Source organism: Nannobrachium achirus, assembly GCF_963921795.1.
Source record: "Nannobrachium achirus genome assembly, chromosome: 22".
NCBI lineage: Eukaryota > Metazoa > Chordata > Actinopteri > Myctophiformes > Myctophidae > Nannobrachium > Nannobrachium achirus.
The window spans coordinates 13436057-13454201 of record NC_137829.1 but is presented as its reverse complement, the minus strand read 5'-3'; the positions used below and the strand labels follow the sequence as shown (position 1 = coordinate 13454201).

At 43.9% G+C, this 18145-nt stretch overlaps 1 protein-coding gene across 1 annotated transcript in view; it reads right to left on the bottom strand.

Annotated features, from left to right (window-relative positions):
- LOC308308228 (alsin-like) overlaps positions 1 to 17394 on the bottom strand; it is a gene marked incomplete at its 5' end in the record, with an annotated part of 38512 nt that extends 21118 nt beyond the window's left edge. The window contains 17 exons of the mRNA XM_080753592.1: positions 576 to 641; positions 2309 to 2495; positions 3568 to 3739; positions 4330 to 4551; positions 5009 to 5086; positions 5216 to 5312; positions 6519 to 6657; positions 8014 to 8195; positions 9273 to 9348; positions 9988 to 10241; positions 10523 to 10638; positions 13395 to 13610; positions 13926 to 13958; positions 14641 to 14849; positions 15036 to 15272; positions 16568 to 16740; positions 17381 to 17394. Of these exons, the coding sequence (XP_080609718.1) occupies positions 576 to 641; positions 2309 to 2495; positions 3568 to 3739; positions 4330 to 4551; positions 5009 to 5086; positions 5216 to 5312; positions 6519 to 6657; positions 8014 to 8195; positions 9273 to 9348; positions 9988 to 10241; positions 10523 to 10638; positions 13395 to 13610; positions 13926 to 13958; positions 14641 to 14849; positions 15036 to 15272; positions 16568 to 16740; positions 17381 to 17394 (2471 nt within the window). The remainder of the gene's footprint in view (positions 1 to 575; positions 642 to 2308; positions 2496 to 3567; positions 3740 to 4329; positions 4552 to 5008; positions 5087 to 5215; positions 5313 to 6518; positions 6658 to 8013; positions 8196 to 9272; positions 9349 to 9987; positions 10242 to 10522; positions 10639 to 13394; positions 13611 to 13925; positions 13959 to 14640; positions 14850 to 15035; positions 15273 to 16567; positions 16741 to 17380) is intronic.
- Between the last annotated feature and the right edge of the window lie 751 nt (positions 17395 to 18145).

Sequence of the window (18145 nt, the reverse complement as noted above, 5' to 3'; positions counted from 1 at the left end):
TAAATGATCTTGTAGAGCATTGGTTCTCAACCTGTGGGTCGGGACCCCCAGGGCGGTCCCCAAATTATTTTGGGGGGTCCCCAGATGTTTAGCTAAATGTTAACATTTTCTCACTCAACAGTAAACAGACCAACATACAGTATAAGTGTATACAGGGTATTTAAAGTCACAATTTAAGGACTTTAAAGACGTGTTTAGTACCTCTGGTCAAACATTAGTCATACTGTCAAATTTTAAAGGCAGAAACTGTGAAAATAGCCGATCTACATGCTCACAACGCCTCGCAAAACTGTGAAAATAGCCGATCTACATGCTCATGTAGATCATGAGCATGTAGATCGGCTATTTTCACAATGGTATAGATCGAGTCACACTAAATGTAATGCCAACTCCTGCAATTCCAAGTGCTTGTGCAGGGTGGGGGGTCGCCAGTTAAAATATGATTATTTTGGGGGTCGCGGCCTGAAAAGGTTGAGAACCACTGTTGTAGAGCTGGTAGAGTAATGGAGTAATGGTGGTGTAAACTAATGTTGGTGTGGACTGGCCTTGAAGCACATGAGAGAATAGATTCTTACACAGAGAGCTTCTGAAGAGTCTGGAATCCACCCATTACCTGGAAGTTACCTATTGATGTACCGTACCTACATTTGAGAGAGAGACAGAGAGACATAGACAGAGACGGAGAGATTAGACGCATACAAAAGGATTCTGTCACACATGCCGATTCTGTAATAATTGTCACAATTGTTAGATAATCAACCGATTGCAAAGCCTAACCACACACGTTTGTATGAATAATTAACATGAATTAACTAGATTTATTTTATCTAGAATATTTTGTTTTTACCTTAGGCAATCAATGTATTAACACTTATGTTGCTATGATTTTTTCTCTTCAATGTCCCACGTTGCCATGGTTACCATAGACTTCCATGTAATTGCGCAATTGTGTAAAACGTGCACGCCCATGCCTAGCTGATGCACCACGTGTGTGCACACTGTTCACAGCTTTCAAACAAAAGAATCCGCTTGGAAATCCGTTCAGGCATTCATGATTTATGGGCCATTATGTTTTCTTCAGATGTAAACAAACATGGCTGCCATGTTTGAAAGAATGGGTTGGTATGGGGGTTAAACATGCAATTTCGCAATCGCGATCATGCCTAATACATTTCTGGAGGTCCAAAAAAAACTTTTGAATTTTTTTTTTTTTGAAAAAGTTTTTTTTTTTTTTTTTTTTTTCAAAAACGGCCCAAACTCGGGAAACTCGGGGTTGGCACAGCGTTGGTATCAATACAAACTCGGGAAACTCGGGGTTGGCACCAGATGTGTTAATGTGAAATGTTTAAATTTAAGGTCAGTTTTGAATGAGGATAGGGAATTGCGAAGTTTGACGTTCGATTTGATGGCGTTCCACATTTTGGTGGCAAAATGGTAGAATGAATTCTTCCCCATGTTTTTGTCAAATTTAGGGGGAACAAGATCAGAGGAGCTCCATCTGGTGACAGGCACTGTTCCACAGAATATTTTAAAGACAAGACCAACGCAATGTGCTGTACTCTGTCCTCCACCTTGAGCCATCCCAGACTAGTTAGCCCCTTTTCCACATGCCCAACACCACACCAGTCCACACCACACCGCCCACTTGTGCCAGGTTTTCCACTACAAGGACCTGGGTAGAGTGGTGTGAAAGTGGTACTAAACATGGTACTAAAAAGTGTCCAATCTAGAGTAGGTCTGAGCTAGGCCAAACAGGGCCAAACACTTCATAATGACTGATCACTCACTGACTTTTCATTTAGACCACCAGGATATAGTTGTAATACATGATAATAGATTTTATTGTGTTATAACCACTATTATAATCTATTATAGTGTATTATAATTATCATAGTAATACATTCATACCTTATAGTTTATTATACTCACAGTTATAATCCATTATTGTGTATTATAATTTACAATAGTTGTAATACAAATTTATATTGTATTATAATCACAGTTAAAAGGGTCAATTTGTTTCTTACCGATAGTGGTACTTTTGTGTAATGGAAAATGTAGATATTTTCATGTGGTCTGGTGTGGTGTAGTGTGGTGTGGTGTGGTGCTAAAGTTGCAGTCGAAAAGGGGCTAAACTTTAGCCCCTTTTCTTTAGCTGCTAAAGTGAACAGGGTTTAGGTGAGTCCTGGGGTGCAGGTTTAGTGGCAGTTTGTTATGAGAGGTCTGTAATTTAGTTTTTAGTGACATGGAGTTGCTAGTTAACCAGATAACAAACAGTTAATAATAACAGTGTACTTGCTCTTTGTACGCATCCAGGAAGAGGCTGGCGTGATTCAGGAGGGGAAAGGAAGTGACATCACGGTGTTGAGAGTCCCGCAGGAAGTTGGTGAGGAAGGCAGAGTTTCGGCCCGTGAGGACAGACAGACGGACGAAACTGTCCGACAGACACGAGAAGAGACGACCGCAAGGCTCTGCTAGAGCACGACACACACTGTCTGATGAGAGAACACACACACACACACACACACACACACACACACACACACACACACACACACACACACACACACACACACACACACACACACACACACACACACACACACACACACACACACACACACACACACACACACACACAGCTCTGAATGTATCAAAAGGGTGAAAAAATCTGTATGAATTTGGCCAGTTATGCATCCTTACTTCAACATCTCATCCTCTCTGTCAAAGGAGACATGCACAGGTCCGTCCCACTCGCCACTGACTGTTAAAAAATCGAACCTCTGTTCGAAGTGGAGCTGTGTGTGTGTGTGTGTGTGTGTGTGTGTGTGTGTGTGTGTGTGTGTGGGGGTGTCTGGCCTGGCCTGAACAACAGCGCCCTCGTGTGGTCACAAAAGGTCCTGTAGGCTACAGACAGACAGACAGACAGACAGACAGACACACAGACACGGCCACACACACGGCCACGTATAGGGAGCTTGTGTTCCACACAGCTCCAAAAAGGTGACCGACCAGAAATGTGTTGCAGTCTGTGGTGGTTGCGTAGTCAGTCTACAGTTTTATATAGGTTTCCACTTCTCGTGTAACACCGGGTGGCGAGTGGCAGCTCTGTGAAGTGAACAGGAGTGGCGACAAACTATCTGTGCTCGTGTCTTGTTTACATATAATTTACAGTCGTGCATGGCAGGGCTTGAGAGAGACAGAGAGGTTGCCTTTTAGTAAGGCTGTGGAAGTATTCGCACTATTTTTGGATTTTACTGGTGGAAAAAAAGGCGGAGGTTCAACGTCAATACAAATCGCCATGTTGAAGTCCAGCCGTCACAACACTCCAGTAGGTAATTTTATGTTTACCAAACGTCCTCGCAGGTGGGTTTTAATTGTCAGTTCTCATTTGGCACCGGAGTAACGTAAGAGTTACTTTTTAATGGCAATAACGATTGTAACTTAACGAGTTACTTCAAAAGCAGTAGTTGTAGTGTGTGTGTGTGTGTGTGCGTGCGTGCGTGCGTGCGTGCGTGCGTGCGTGCGTGCGTGCGTGTGTGTACGCGCGCGTGTGTGTGTGTGTACCTCTCTCTAGCAGGGGTCTTAGGATGGTAGTGTTTACAGTGAGTAACAGAGAGTAGTGTCGTCTTTCTCTGGACACCAGTTCATGGAGGGTGCAGATCCAACCGTTCCTGTTCTGGTCCGCCAGCGACGCACAACACTGCCCCCCGCTGGACACGCTGCTGATGTACCCCATCTACACACACGCAAGCACTCACATACGTCAGCATTTTAGAAACGCAATGTATCCTTTTTTGTGTGTGTTCCCATTTCTCAGCGTAACACTAGTGCAGATCTAAGTAGAAGATCTACAAGCACCCTTGTGAGCTTGATTTAATTTCCTGAAAGGTTTTCCTGGACATACAAGCTTTTCACCCGACAGGGAAGGGGCGATAATCGCTATTATCATTTATCGTGATAAAAAACACTCATGAAAATTGTATGATGGAGATTAAATTTATCGTGAAATCGTCCTCCATCATGCACTGGGATCAATTCACCTTTTTTGTCGAGCTGCATATCCGGTTGTAAATAACATACTTGATATACTGTACAGGTAAATCTTTGCCAAAAAATAGCCGATCTACAAGTTCACAACGCGACGGCGTTGTGAACTTGTAGATCTGATATTTTATGGAAAATATTCCGCCCCGGGATAATGGATGTTGGGGATATTTTTGATTATCGCGATAATATCGTAAATCGCAATTCTTTTTGTCACAATAATCGTGACATGACATACATTTTCATATCGTCCCATGCCTGATCGGAACTGCACACACTGACCTCCATGCATAGAGGAAGAGGCCGCGGTCCCACTGTGTACGTCTCTGCCTTGTAGGGTGACCTCTGGTGACCTTGGGGCGACCTTTGACCTCCGGCCTGCCCCGACGTCTCTTGTGTCTGACCACAGTAGTAGATGATTGGCTGGACGCAGTCGGCGTCCACCAATAGCAGCGAGTGGGCGTGTCCCGCCGAAACGTCCCACGCGTGGAGACCCTCGGAGAGCTGCATTATGGGAAGGTAAAAAGTATATGATCCAATGAATGGAAGTTTATACGAAAGTTCAACTGAGAGACCTGATCCGAGGATCCAGATGGGGGCCGCGCCAAAGCATTGTCATATTCATTACTTTATTTTGTAATAAATATCATTGCATTCATTTTGTGCGGTGAAGTTTCTTTTACGTTGAAATACTCAGGTATTCAAAAGTACAAATTACAAAGTGCATTTTCTTTTCTTAGTATCAGTGCATCATTGCTGTATTGAAATTTAGAATTTTTTTATTTTCACCATATTTTTGCTTTATCTGGCTATGTAGGGCTTGAGTGGCTAATTCATAATATATTTGTATAGTTTGCTTCTATACAGTATATTGCTTCTTCATGTCACACTCATGAAATCCAAAAAGAGAGGGGAGGCAGAAAGAGGGTGTGTGTGCGCGAGTGTATGCGTGATCCAATACCTTAATCTGGTGTGGGACGGTCACAGGAGTGTTGAGGTGACCCAGTTGACCACTAATATTACTGCCCCAAGAGAACACCTGCAATACACACGCACACAGCATTTACACAATGTGTGTGTGTGTGTGTGTGTGTGTGTGTGTGTGTGTGTGTGTGTGTGTGTGTGTGTGTGTGTGTGTGTGTGTGTGTGTGTGTGTGTGTGTGTGTACCTGGCAGCGGGCAGTGAGGGCCATGGAGTGATGGGAGCCGGCAGTGATTTTAACCACTTCCTCTCCTGTGAGACTGTCAATACGCAGAGGCTGGAGTCTAACAAACAAACACACACACACCATAGATAGAAAAAATATGGATGGTGGGAACCGTCACGGGACCCATTGGATTCTATCAGAGCGAAAATGAAGCTTTTTTTTGCCCTTGTATGGGTGTCGCCATCATTGTTTTAATGGTACCAGAGGAATGCTATTGGCTGCCAACGGTCACATGCAACCGCAGGGATACTTGGGTAAATGTGTTGAGCCTGCCGAAAATAAAGCAGACGAAGAAGAAAGAGGGCGGGACCTATTTTCTACAGTCTATATGAGCATACTCAGCTTAACATCAATTATAAAATAAATGGGACCATATTTTTACAAAACGCATATCATGGTGATTGAAAGGAGACTTTAAACTAGCGACAGGAACCATAAAGTATTTGTGACTATGTTTATTAACTCATTCGTAGTTTACGGCCGTAAAGCCCGTTAATTTCTCTATGTCTTTCACTGCCGGCTTCTCCGAGTCCTACCCGTTAACGTGGGCGCTCGTCCAGTTCCCATCGTGCGTGATCGGACACTGCTCGTGTGTTCGCGTATTCCATCAGCTTCTCAAATCCGTTGAAACTTTTTCAATTGATCAATAAGTTCTCCATCTGTAAGCCGCGGAGTGCAGACAGTAAGCTGGGCCAAAATAGAGGACGGACTTCCGCTTCCGGTTCAGGGACTCCAATGTTAAAGTTGTCCGCTCAATAATGTGTCCGTGTAGAAACCGATCACGGAGCATTAGTTCCGGCCTATTTTAGTTGCGTTTCGATAAAAAAATGTTTTTTAATACATTTTTATTACATTTACGGGTTCTACGGGCATGGCAGAGAAGGGGTACAAAGGGGTATTTTGATGGCAGAGTTTGTGTTAAGGTAAGAAAATTAATGGTGGTCCAATGGAGAACATATTACTTTTGGTACCAGTCGGGGGGAAAACAGCGATACTAGCGGCCAATCGTAGGAACACTTAATTCCGGGTTTGTTTCATGTTAAATCTGGATAACTGGCCCCCTGACTCACACACACACACACACACACACACACACACACACACACACACACACACACACACAACAACCCACACACACACAAATGCACACATCTTAATGTGTATATAGGTTGTGTCAAATTTGCTCCAGCAAATATTGGACCAGTGACCTGCCTGTGTGCGTGCGTGCGTGCGTGCGTGCGTGCGTGTGTGCATGCATGCATACCTGGGCAGGTGGTCTGCGTGTCCCAGCTGACCCTCCAGGCCCCGCCCCCAGCTCCATACCTCTGTGTCCAGGGAGGGTAGCTCCGCCCCCGACCTCGCCCTGGCAGCAGGTGGGCGAGCACGCAGCGGGGAGCCCCCTGCTGGACACAAAACAAACTACACATTTAATACAAAGACCTGCTGTCAATAAAATAATAATTAAAAAAATAATTTAATCAATTATTCCAAAGTTATCTAAACATTTTACAATTAGCAAATAATATAAAGTCACCATGTTTTCTTTCTTTATTTGTTCTGGCTTAGCTACTTTTTAAAGTTTTCCATCTGAAAAAGAGGTTGTTGTGCCTCAACCAATCAGCTGAACGCCCTGTCTCCTCCGGCTATAGGATCGATGTGTTAAATCGTCAATCGCAATTATTTGAGTGACAATTAATCGTCATGTAAAATGTAATTAAATAATTGTGACAGTCCTAACGGTATGCATGGTGTGCGTGTGTGTGCGTGCTTACTTACGCACATTACTATACTTGTGAGGGCCAAATGTCCCCACAAGTATATAAGAGTTTGAGAAATAGACATTGTGAGGAAAATCTTACTGGTCCTCACAAGAGGAATGATTGTTTTATCATAAAAAAAATAATTAAAACATGAATAAGTAAATACATACATTAATAAATACATACATACATATACGTATTACCTACATACATACATTTAACTAACTTATTTACTGTCATTTAAAACATCTCTGAACTCATGAACTGCCAGGTCTTCCTGTGCGCACATCGCACACAGATCGTGCGCGATGTGCGTGCACGATCTGTGCACGGATCATGTACCAAATAAAATAATCTGATTGAAAAAATACATTTCCATCGCCGAGCTGTGTCTGCTTAATGTTTACATGAAAGCTAATGGAAGCTGTGATATGGTTCCGCCTCCGACCGGATACGGGAACCTGATCCGGTAGAAAACCGGAAATGCGGCCGGAAACAGTTCTCTGAGGGGCCGATCCAGTCCGGATCGGCGATAAACAGCGATCATACTTTTAATTGTTTCATAACGATTAAAGCATATTAAACAGCAGGGCTTTACAGCGGTGTTTTTTCGGTTTCCTCGGGAATAGCATTAAATGAGTTAATTGTGTTTTTGTCGTTGACAATTACATTTCTGTTTGGCTTTTAGGCTTTGACGTTGCACATGGCAGATATGACACATAACCTAAATATACAAAGACATTACTTACGTACATCACAACTTTAAAAAGAACATTGATAGTGGAAATAGCCGATCTACAAGCTCACAACGTGTCGCACCACGATGCGTTGTGAGCTTGTAGAAGTGCTATTTCCACTATTTTTGAAAATGCTTGAAAATCTATGAAATATATATTGTTCAAAATGGAAACGATTATGGCCATTGTGACAAAATAATTGTGATTACGTCAAATAATTGCAATTAGACGATTATGTAATCATTGTGACAGGCCTGCGTACCGTGCCTCCGTAGCCCAGGCAGGGAGTGAGTCCTGTGGCCTCCTGGTCTCTCCTCATAGCTGAGGTCCATCAGGCAGGAGGTGGTCGTCTTCTTTCTCCTCACCTTCTCCTCCTCTTCCCTCTCCTCTAGAGACAGCCGCACCTCCTCCACACGCGCAGGAGCAGAGGAGGCCAACCCACAGCTAACAGGAATACACACAGGAGGTGGGGCAAGGTCACTGTTTTCTACAAGTTTTAGTCCACAGTCAGTAACGGTGGTGGAAAAAGTACTCACCCATTTGACTTAAGCAAAAGTATCAATACTGCAAAATACTCTGTTACAAGTAGAAGTCCGGAGTACAAAATGTACTTGAGTGAAAGTACAAAAGTGTTGGCATCAAAATGTTTGAAAATAGCAGATCTACAAGCTCACAACTATTAGGTAAATATCTCCACTTTTCCACAAGCCGAACACAGACTGTATTCAGTCCGACTGAGGGGCCCGGAATGAGTGCCCGGCTGAATAGATAAAAACTTCCTTTGGGAAGCACAAACGTACGAGGCACACAATTGGCAGGCGATTGGCGTGGGGTAATTAATCACACCACCTGCCCCTTACGTTTGTGCATCCCAAACGAAGTTTTGATATATTCAGTCCAGCAGTCATTCCAGGCCCCTTGCCCGGTCTGAAAGTCGTCTGTGTTTGGCTTGTGTAAAAGTGGAGATATTTGTAATTGTAATACACGTTTTCAGCCAAACCTTTCAAAGGGATATGAAACTAGAGGACCATATCTGTCTCCAAGGCTGAGGAATTCATTATTGGGTGAGTAAACAAGAAACCGCGCAGATTATCTGCTCAACACCACACAATAGGACCGATTTATAGCTGTGTATTTGGAGATCACAGACACTCTAGGGCTAGTCAGGAACGAGACACAATAGGCAAAAAGAATAAAGGCACTGAGCAATCTGGGACAGTTGGAGCCTTTTATGTTATTGATGACAACGTTTTAATGTTACTGAAGATGTGGTAAGATCTGTCTGTCTGTCTGTCTGTCTGTCTGTCTGTCTGTCTGTCTGTCTGTGTTGTCTGTCAGTTAGTTTTGGGTTTAATCTCACAAACCACTCTTTTGTGTCTTATTCACACAGCCAGTATAGGCCTAAGGAAGTAATGTACACACACACACATGCACGCACGCACGCACACACACACACACACAAAGAAAGATGACAGGCAGACAGACAGACATGCTTTGCTATGATTGGATGACAGAACTTACAGGTGGGCGTGTCTGATGACTGGACACTCGACATCTTCATAACTGGAACCTTCTGCTAGAGAAGACTGGCTGTCATCTGATAGGTGGAGAGGAGAGGAGAGGAGAGGAGAGGATCAAAAAGAGGAGAGGATCAAAAAGAGTGGAGTCCCTCAGCATTCTATACCAGTAAGACGTAAGGGAGAGAAGCGACCGCCAGGGCGCAGGGAAACAACAGACTAACTTATTGCCCTATTACACTATTACACGTATTGCCCTATTACACTTATTACACTATTACACGTATTGCCCTATTACACTTATTGCCCTATTACACGATTACACTATTAGACTTATTGCCCTATTACACTTATTGCCCTATTACACGATTACACTATTACACTTATTGCCCTATTACACTGTTGGCCACTAGAGTGTACTGTTAGCTTGACAGACAACTAGTGTGACAGACAAGTGATGGGAAAAAAAGTGTGACGGACAACTGCTGCATGTTTTTATAGTAAATTGCTCCCTGACGGTGTATTTTTGTTTTCTGATCTGAAATTTCTGTTCTGAAAATATCTGATCGACAAGCCAAAAGACATCAAATGTATCTTTTGAGTCTCGAGCTAAAACCTTTAGGAACTAACTCATGGATGAAAATTAACTTGAAATTATTGTTATCATGAACATAACTATTATCACTAATAATGATTATCATAGAGGGATCTTCACTGACCTGACGTGTGACTGGTCAGTGAGGTGCTATCCCCCGCCCCTTCGGTGGGATCGACATCCTCAGCATCCTGTGAGCGGATGGAGAGTCTGTGAAAGAATTCCCGAAGCTCCACCTCGTCCGGGAATGCTGAGTTCCTATTGGCCCTCTGGCCAGCCGGTGGGCGGGCCTTAGGACTGCTGTCCACTTGTGCGTCAGGCTCAAGCTGGGCCGTCATTGGCGGATTTGGTTCTGCAGAGGAAGATGGTGTTGTGCTGCTGGAGAGAGAGAGGTTAACGAGAGAGAGAATATGAGTACATTTGATGATAACACAGGGGTTGACACTAAGGTCTCAGAGGCACTTGCCTGTCAGGCAAGTACAGGTCATGTTCTACTTGCCCAAAGTAGAAAATTATAGGTAAAATTTGAATTACCGTTCAATTTAACACATTAAAAAATTTCATAAAGTAAAAAATAAACGTAGATAAACGGTTTCTGCCCAAAAGCAACAAAATACTGTACAGTATGGTGTTTAAATAACAATAGTATAATACTGTACATTGTGGTGTTGGCTCCATGGTTTGGGGTTTGGCTTCTGGAGGACACAGGGCTGGAGGTGGCAGATCTTCCCCGGGTCCAGAGCTTGGTTCTGGGACTACTCTTCTGAGAGGAGCCCTGGGGAGCACCAACCGTGGAGGAGTCAGGAAGAAAACACATTAACACTCGCATCCCCAGCCTGTCATAATAGGCCAAAATTCTGGGGGGGAAAAAAAACTATAAAGCAGATCAACAAACTCACAACACATTGTGTCGTGCTGCGAGCTTGTAGATCTGCTACTTTAGCTATAGTTTCTATTATTTTATTCAAATAAAAATGTTATTCATTAAAGTAATTTGTTTGATTAAAGGAGAATTCCGGTCTAAATGGCTTGCTTACCTTATTTTGTCTCCATTAAACAGATTGAGGTGTTATTTCTTCCAAAAAACACAAATATTGTCAATTTTGGCAAACCCCACCACAGCCTAAACACAGCCCACAACGGGAGCAGTGGGGCTTATGCAAATCTGCCAATTCCATCGCTCCTAAATCCCTTTTTTCAGTACTTCTCTGTGATGAGCTAACATGCATTATGTGAACGCAGGGTTACATCATTGTTGAGATTCTGCCATAAAAGCGATTCAGTCACGCTTCCGAATCCTCTTGAATCCAATAGGATTCTGAAGTCTAGTGAGACGAGATTTCGCAAACAAAGAAATACGCTTGGAAATCCGAGCAAACATTCTCGAGTTAGCTGCAGCTGTGTTTACACAGTAAGCAAATAAAAACAGGTTCAGGAAACCGATAAATGGTTATGTCGCACCTACCAAAAATCCATTTTCGTATCCACTTCCGGTCCAGACGGGAAGCAATTTTTTTTGTTAACAAATCTAATAAATGTAAAACTGTACCAGGCTGGACCAACAGCCAAAACTCTGGAAACTTGGGCTATGTGGGAATGTGTAGTCATGCACATATTTTTCCAATGCATGCCAGGCCTTGCCGCCTTGTTGACGGATTTGGAAGAGATTTCGAAGCTCTGGGTTCAAAACTGAATTAATATTTAATGTGTAAAATCCATGATATTTACATTGAAATGAATGAGGTGGCTATAAAACTGTTGGAGGTCAGGCAGAGCCAGGGGAGGGGTTTTGCAAAAGGTGAATTCAATGTCAAATTGAATTTCAACAATCTCCTACCGTATGTCAACACTTGTAGGTAATGATAACACCAGCTGCATTATAAAAGCTGTTCCATGTCAATAGTACTGAGGAAAGGGTTTGATACAAAAGCAACTACTTGACTCATGTCGTATTGTACCTCCACAAATCTACAGTGAGTTTGTTCATTTGGGAACAACATTGTTTTGTCTGTGATGTTTTGTGACACCTTTTACTTTCTTTTTTCTTTAAAATTTGGGAAGTGTGTCAGCCTTGCATGTTGTAACTGAGAGCTCCACAAACTGAGCTTTACTCTGAATCCCTCAACAGCACTGATCATGGGACTATGCCTTTCCCTTGCAGTTCTTTCTCAGTCCAGATACAATCGATGAGTTCCAGGCCGAACTGGCCCGTCAAACCCGACAAACAATAATAAAGTGGAATGGGCCAAGACAGTACAGACAGTACAGAGCACAGTGTACAGTCTAATTTATTAGCCAATCGTGTGCCGAGAGCAAGGTTATTATAGTTAACTAAAACTAACTAAATAACGAAAACTAAAAATGAAAAAAAAAAAACATTTTCGTTAACTGAACTAAACTACTAAACTACAATAAAAATAAAAAACAATAACTAACTGAAACTGTATTGTGGGTTTACAAAACTAACTAAAATTAACTGAAATGATAGACAAAATGCCCTTAGTTTTAATTTTTGGTAATTTAAGACAATCTTAATTTTTCCCCCTTTTTTATGCTATCTTTTCTTGAGTTTTTATGGCCCTTTTCAATCCTGCACCTGACTTATTTGATGTGTTTATTTGGTGCAGGATTGAAAAGGACAGAAGGTATAAAGAACTAAAACTAAGCGTTGTCACTCAAATAAAAACAAATAAAAACTAGCAAACCCGCTCTTAAAACTAACTGAATTCGAATGTTATTTTTCAAAACGAACTAAAACTAAACTAAAATGAAAAATCACACTTGTGTGAACTGAGCGGTGGAGGCTGCGTGTGTGTGTGTGTGTGTGTGTGTGTGTGTGTGTGTGTGCGTGCGTGCGTGCGTGCGTGCGTGCGTGCGTGCGTGCGTGCGCGTGTGTATGTGTGTGTGTGTGAATGTGAGTCTGAACAACAGCGCCCCTCCCTTAACATGTGTGGTCAGAAAAGGTACTGCAGGCTACATACAGACACGAACGGACGGACGCATACACACAGTGGTGTGATATGGATTTTAGAAGTGTGGGTCCTCTAAATTCATGACGTCATGCGCGCACGCTGTTTTTATTGTTAAGTGTGTGTTTAGTGTGTGCATATGAGGCGCGCGTGCGTGCAGCAAAATAAGTGTGGGCTCGCCGAGCCCACGCGAGCCCATGGCATCTCACCCCTGCATACACACATACATACATACCCACACACACGGCCACGTATAGGAGACGGTGTGACCACCGCTCAAAAACCCAAAACTATTATAACCTTGGCCGAGAGCGGCAGAGAATATCGCGTCCAGAACACGCTGTGAGCTTGTAGGGCTGCACAGACATTTGCTTCAGACATTGCATCTGAAACGCAAGCCGAGACTTCAGACACATCCATTTCCCATGATGCCTTGCAGGGCTGTGGGCATACTACCTAATACAGAATTACAATCAACACAAGACATGGATACGTGACCTTTGTGAGCTTGTATATTAACTTTGGCTGGTTTTGTTAGTTTCTTTTACTTTAAGCCACACACCTTCAGGGGCGTTGTCTCCGCTAGCTCCACCCCCAACGGACAGTAGTGGCCGTCATCAACCACGACAAGCTCTTTCCTCTCATCGGCCAATGGGGTGCTCCGTTGCTCAGAGGAGGCCAATGGGGCGCACCGCTGCTCAGAGGCATTGTGGTTGTTGTGGTTCTGGGGAGGTAAGCTGCGAACCAGGGCCAGGCTGTGGAAATCCCCACAAGCCACCTGTATGCAAACAATTTGGATATAAAGTATTTACATAGATGTCATAAACAATACACTGCATATATCAACACACACTCACACCTGGGTGCCAGCCTGCTGCGCTATGTTCCGTGCATTTGTTTTGTCACTGAGAAGCGAAGTGACAAAACAAATCCATGGAAAGTAGCGTAGCAGGCTGGCACCCAGGCTAAGACACACACACACACACACACACACACACACACACAAGTGGAATCATCAATACCTTCACTTTGAGAAAGAAAGAAAGAAAGAAAGAAAGAAAGACAGAAAGAAAGAAAGAAAGAAAGAAAATACCTGAATGACGTGTCTGCCTGCCAAGTGTTCCACCTGAAACATGAACAGAAAAGTATACTGGTTAACTTTTAACTAAACTAAACAACTTAACCACTCAACCACAACACTACAATCTATAGGTTAACCACTTAACCGCAACACAATAGGGTTAAAGTGGTTAATATTATACCGGTAGTCACTTATCCAGAGGAATGTAAACACCAATACAGAGATCCTGTATAGTGCCTTATTACGGCTTGGTTGAATGCTTGATTCTGATCAGGAATGTTTTAAAAAATATTTGAAGCGAGAAATAGACGATGCAGTAACGGAAAATGGATTCTATTGGACCAACACTTGACCTCCTTGTTTTATGATCTATGATCTATGATGATTATAAGCCGACCGTGTTGCGCTGGGGGGACGCCCAGCGCAACACTTTTGGAATACTTTCACTACTGTAAGCAAGGAAATACTTTGTTTTTGGTCAAATTATTAATTAATTTATTAAGTAGCCTTGTAATAAGCGTGGCGTCTGCCTATAATTGAGTGATAAGATTCCGACAGGCTGATGTGGCACCTCCTGTCATGTGCAAATTCAAAGCCTACAAGCCAAACAGAAATGTAATGGTCAACGACAAAAAACACGATTAAATCGTTAATCGTGACACTTAATCGTCAAGTAAAAGGTCATCATCGTGACAGCCCTATGGGGGAGAGGATGTTCCACACAGACCTTGCGGGGCTTCCAGACAGGGAAGGTTTTGGTGACCAGGCCCAGCTGGCATCCCGAGCCCCAGGCCCACACCTCCTGCTGGGCGGACACGGCCAGGGTGTGTTCCCTTCCGCAAGACACCTCCAAAAACCTGACCCCTTGTGGAGGGACCGTGTCACTGTCCACGATGCTGACCGGTGAGGCTTCGGCCACGAAGAGAGGACCTCTGACTGTCGAGGAGAGGGAGAGGGAATCTTTGTGTGATAGGGTTTTTTTTTTTTTGTACATGCACTTGCATCCCTATTTTGCAGGGAACATTTGCAGAAAACAGCAGATGTACAAGCTCACAAACTGTCTAAATCATTTCATCCATGGACGAAAGGGAACAAGGCGGGAGGAGTGAAAGTGAAACTAACCGGTGTGTTCCTGCGCCGAGACGCTGTCTCCTCTCCCCGTCAGCCCACACTGTCCAGCGGCGTTCTCCCCCCACATGTACAGCCCTCCCTGCTGGGTCAGCGCTGCGCAGTGGAAGCCCCCCGCCGCCACGCGCACCACCGTCTGCCCGCACAGAGAGCTCTCCATCAGGGGAGAGGAGGACGAGACCACCAGGCCCTTCCGCCATGTCAGCTCTCCAAATGTGTACACCACACCACCTGTGGAGCAGTAGTCACTTAAAGCTCCATTGACAATTCTCCACATGTCCCAGACTCTTCCCCCTTCCCTAAAACACCCTGGACAACGCTCCACACGTCCTAGACTCTTCCCCCTTCCCTAAAACACCATGGACAACGCTCCACACGTCCTAGACTCTTCTCCCTTCCCTAAAACACCCTGGACTGTTAGGGTTGGGAACACTCAAAATTCAAATAGGCGGAAGCTCAGATGCAGAGACAAAACTATGTTTATTTTCACAAAAACTAAAAATCTATAAACCAATAAGGTCTAATCGCACCAGTAGGCTTAAGTCTTTCAGCTACAGCGTACAGCGTACGGGCATAAAGGGGATTCTGTTAGAGTGGTTCCCATGACATAACAAAATACAACCCATGCGGTCACAGTAAACTGCGACCTATGGTCGCAACTATCAAGAGCTCAGCACCAACTGAATGAAACACAGGGTTTAAATACCAATAAATCAAGCAGAAAAAAAAACTCAGGTGTGGTGGTTAACACGTTGACGTCCGAAATAGAATGGTGGTTGGTAGATTAGCCGTGACATTTCTATTATTGTATTGTGATCTGAGACATAATATTATGTTTATAAACATGACCCCGCAGCCCCTCCATCTTGAACAGCGCCGCTGTTTTTTCTTTTTTTTTTTCCCCCAGGCCAGTAACTCACCATGATTTTCTCGATTTCCGTTGGGATAGAATGGGGGTTTTGGCCGATCGTCGATGTCCCCGTGCGTTTCGCGTGCGCGATCCTTTCACGTAAATGTCCCCGCAAATAGTCCATGTGTGACTGAAGAACAGAACTGAAAAGTTTCGCTAGCATAGCCCCAAGCATGGCTGCAGGAGGAGCTCGAGTGTGTAGACAGTAAACGGATGGGTGGAAGGTGCCTTGGAGAAGGAGAGGCGCTGACGTCACCTCTGCTTCATGCACGGTGCATGAGCTATCAGTGCACGAGTGGTGACTAGGGAAGGTTAGACGATCGCCGATTTTCGGATCAAAAGCTTTTATTCCGGTTTTAAAGACAAAGTCCGGGAATGTACGACGTGGCTGAGAGTCCCTGGGGGGATGTGCGATATAGTACGGTTTTAACATTAAGGGGCTCCCCTTGGCTTAGAAGGTGTTAACAACAAGGGTGTGGTAGGTAATAAGGAGGCAGGGGAAACAAGACACAAATGCAAGGCCATAACAATGTCCAAAATGGCCACCATGAGGGTACCACAAACCCAAACCATGACAGGACAACGCTCCACACGTCCTAAACTCTCGGGCACACACCTTGAGTCAGTAGGAGTCCATGGCAGGCCCCCAGGGCAGCTTGGAGGACAGGTCTGGACAGCAGCACTCGGTCGATGAGGGGCCCGTCACTGGAAGAACCTGACTGCCACAGGTAGAGCACACCTCGCTCTGTAGAGAGGAGGGCCCGCTCCTCCTCCACAGAGCTGTGGACACTGGACACACACACACACACACACACACACACACACACACACACACACACACACACACACACACACACACACACACACACACACACACACACACACACACACACACACACACACACACACACACAGGTTAATTACACTTTTTCTCAGTAAGATATGATTATAAATGTACTGTATGCAATAATTCCGAAGTTCTGAAGTGCAGTCGTACTCAAAGTGGGGTCGTCTGGGGACCCCTCCAGGGTTCCAGGGTGTTCCCAGCAAAATATGTTAATATAACATACATCAGCTTTTTGAAAATAGCAGATCTCTGTCTGAGGTCAAAATATGCAACGCATTGTGAGCCTGTAGATCTACTATTTTCAAAAAATCTTGATAAGTTTTGATTTTCTTTTTACATTTTAACGGCACAAAAAAATGTGTCAGATGGCAGGCTGTGGTCAAAATACATACATTTGGAGGTCCTTGACATTAAAAAGTTTGAGAGCCACAACGCTGCATGTGTGTGTGTGTGTGTGTGTGTGTGTGTGTGTGTGTGTGTGTGTGTGTGTGTGTGTGTGTGTGTGTGTGTGTGTGTGTGTGCGCGTGCGTGCGTGCGTGCGTGAGAGAGAGAGAGAGAGAGAGAGAGAGCATATACACATACTTTCTATTCTCCATTAGTGCAGCTTCTTCATTCCAGTTCATAATGAAACCATTGTTGCACGCACACTGTGGTGTCATCCATTCACACGCAGCCTCACGTGCGGGAAGAGCCACAGCAACTCTGCACATTATAAAATAACAATAGAATTAAACGCTTTCATAAAAAATACTCTCCTTGACCAACAGAATAATATAAACGAGACATAGAACTCAAGAGGCACAAATAGAAAGTCAGTCGGTAATAAAATGCAAATAAAGCATTATTAAAAAAACTATACAATTCAAATTAGCGGGGTGTGTGTGTGTGTGTGTGTGTGTGTGTGTGTGTGTGTGTGTGTGTGTGTGTGTGTGTGCATCTCAGAGGCAAATATTGTTCCTTTTACTCCACTACAGTTACGTGACATTTGGATTTGTATTTGAACTGCTTTGCAGATTTAGAATATTAACACAACACATACATTAAGATAAATGTATGGTGTATTATTATAGGTTGAATATGAATGATGTACAAGCAGCCCCACCTTGACCTGCGGCTGCTACAATCATCTGTGTGTGTGTGTGTGTGTGTGTGTGTGTGTGTGTGTGTGTGTGTGTGTGTGTGTGTGTGTGTGTGTGTGTGTATGAAATGACAGCAAGGAGATATGAAGTCTGTCCTCCACAAAAGGCCATCCCAGATAGGCTAGTCAATCAAAGGTTTGACCCAAAGGAAATTGCAATAGTAATGGTTCAAGGTTTTTTATGATCCTTAGGGTCATCCAAATAACAT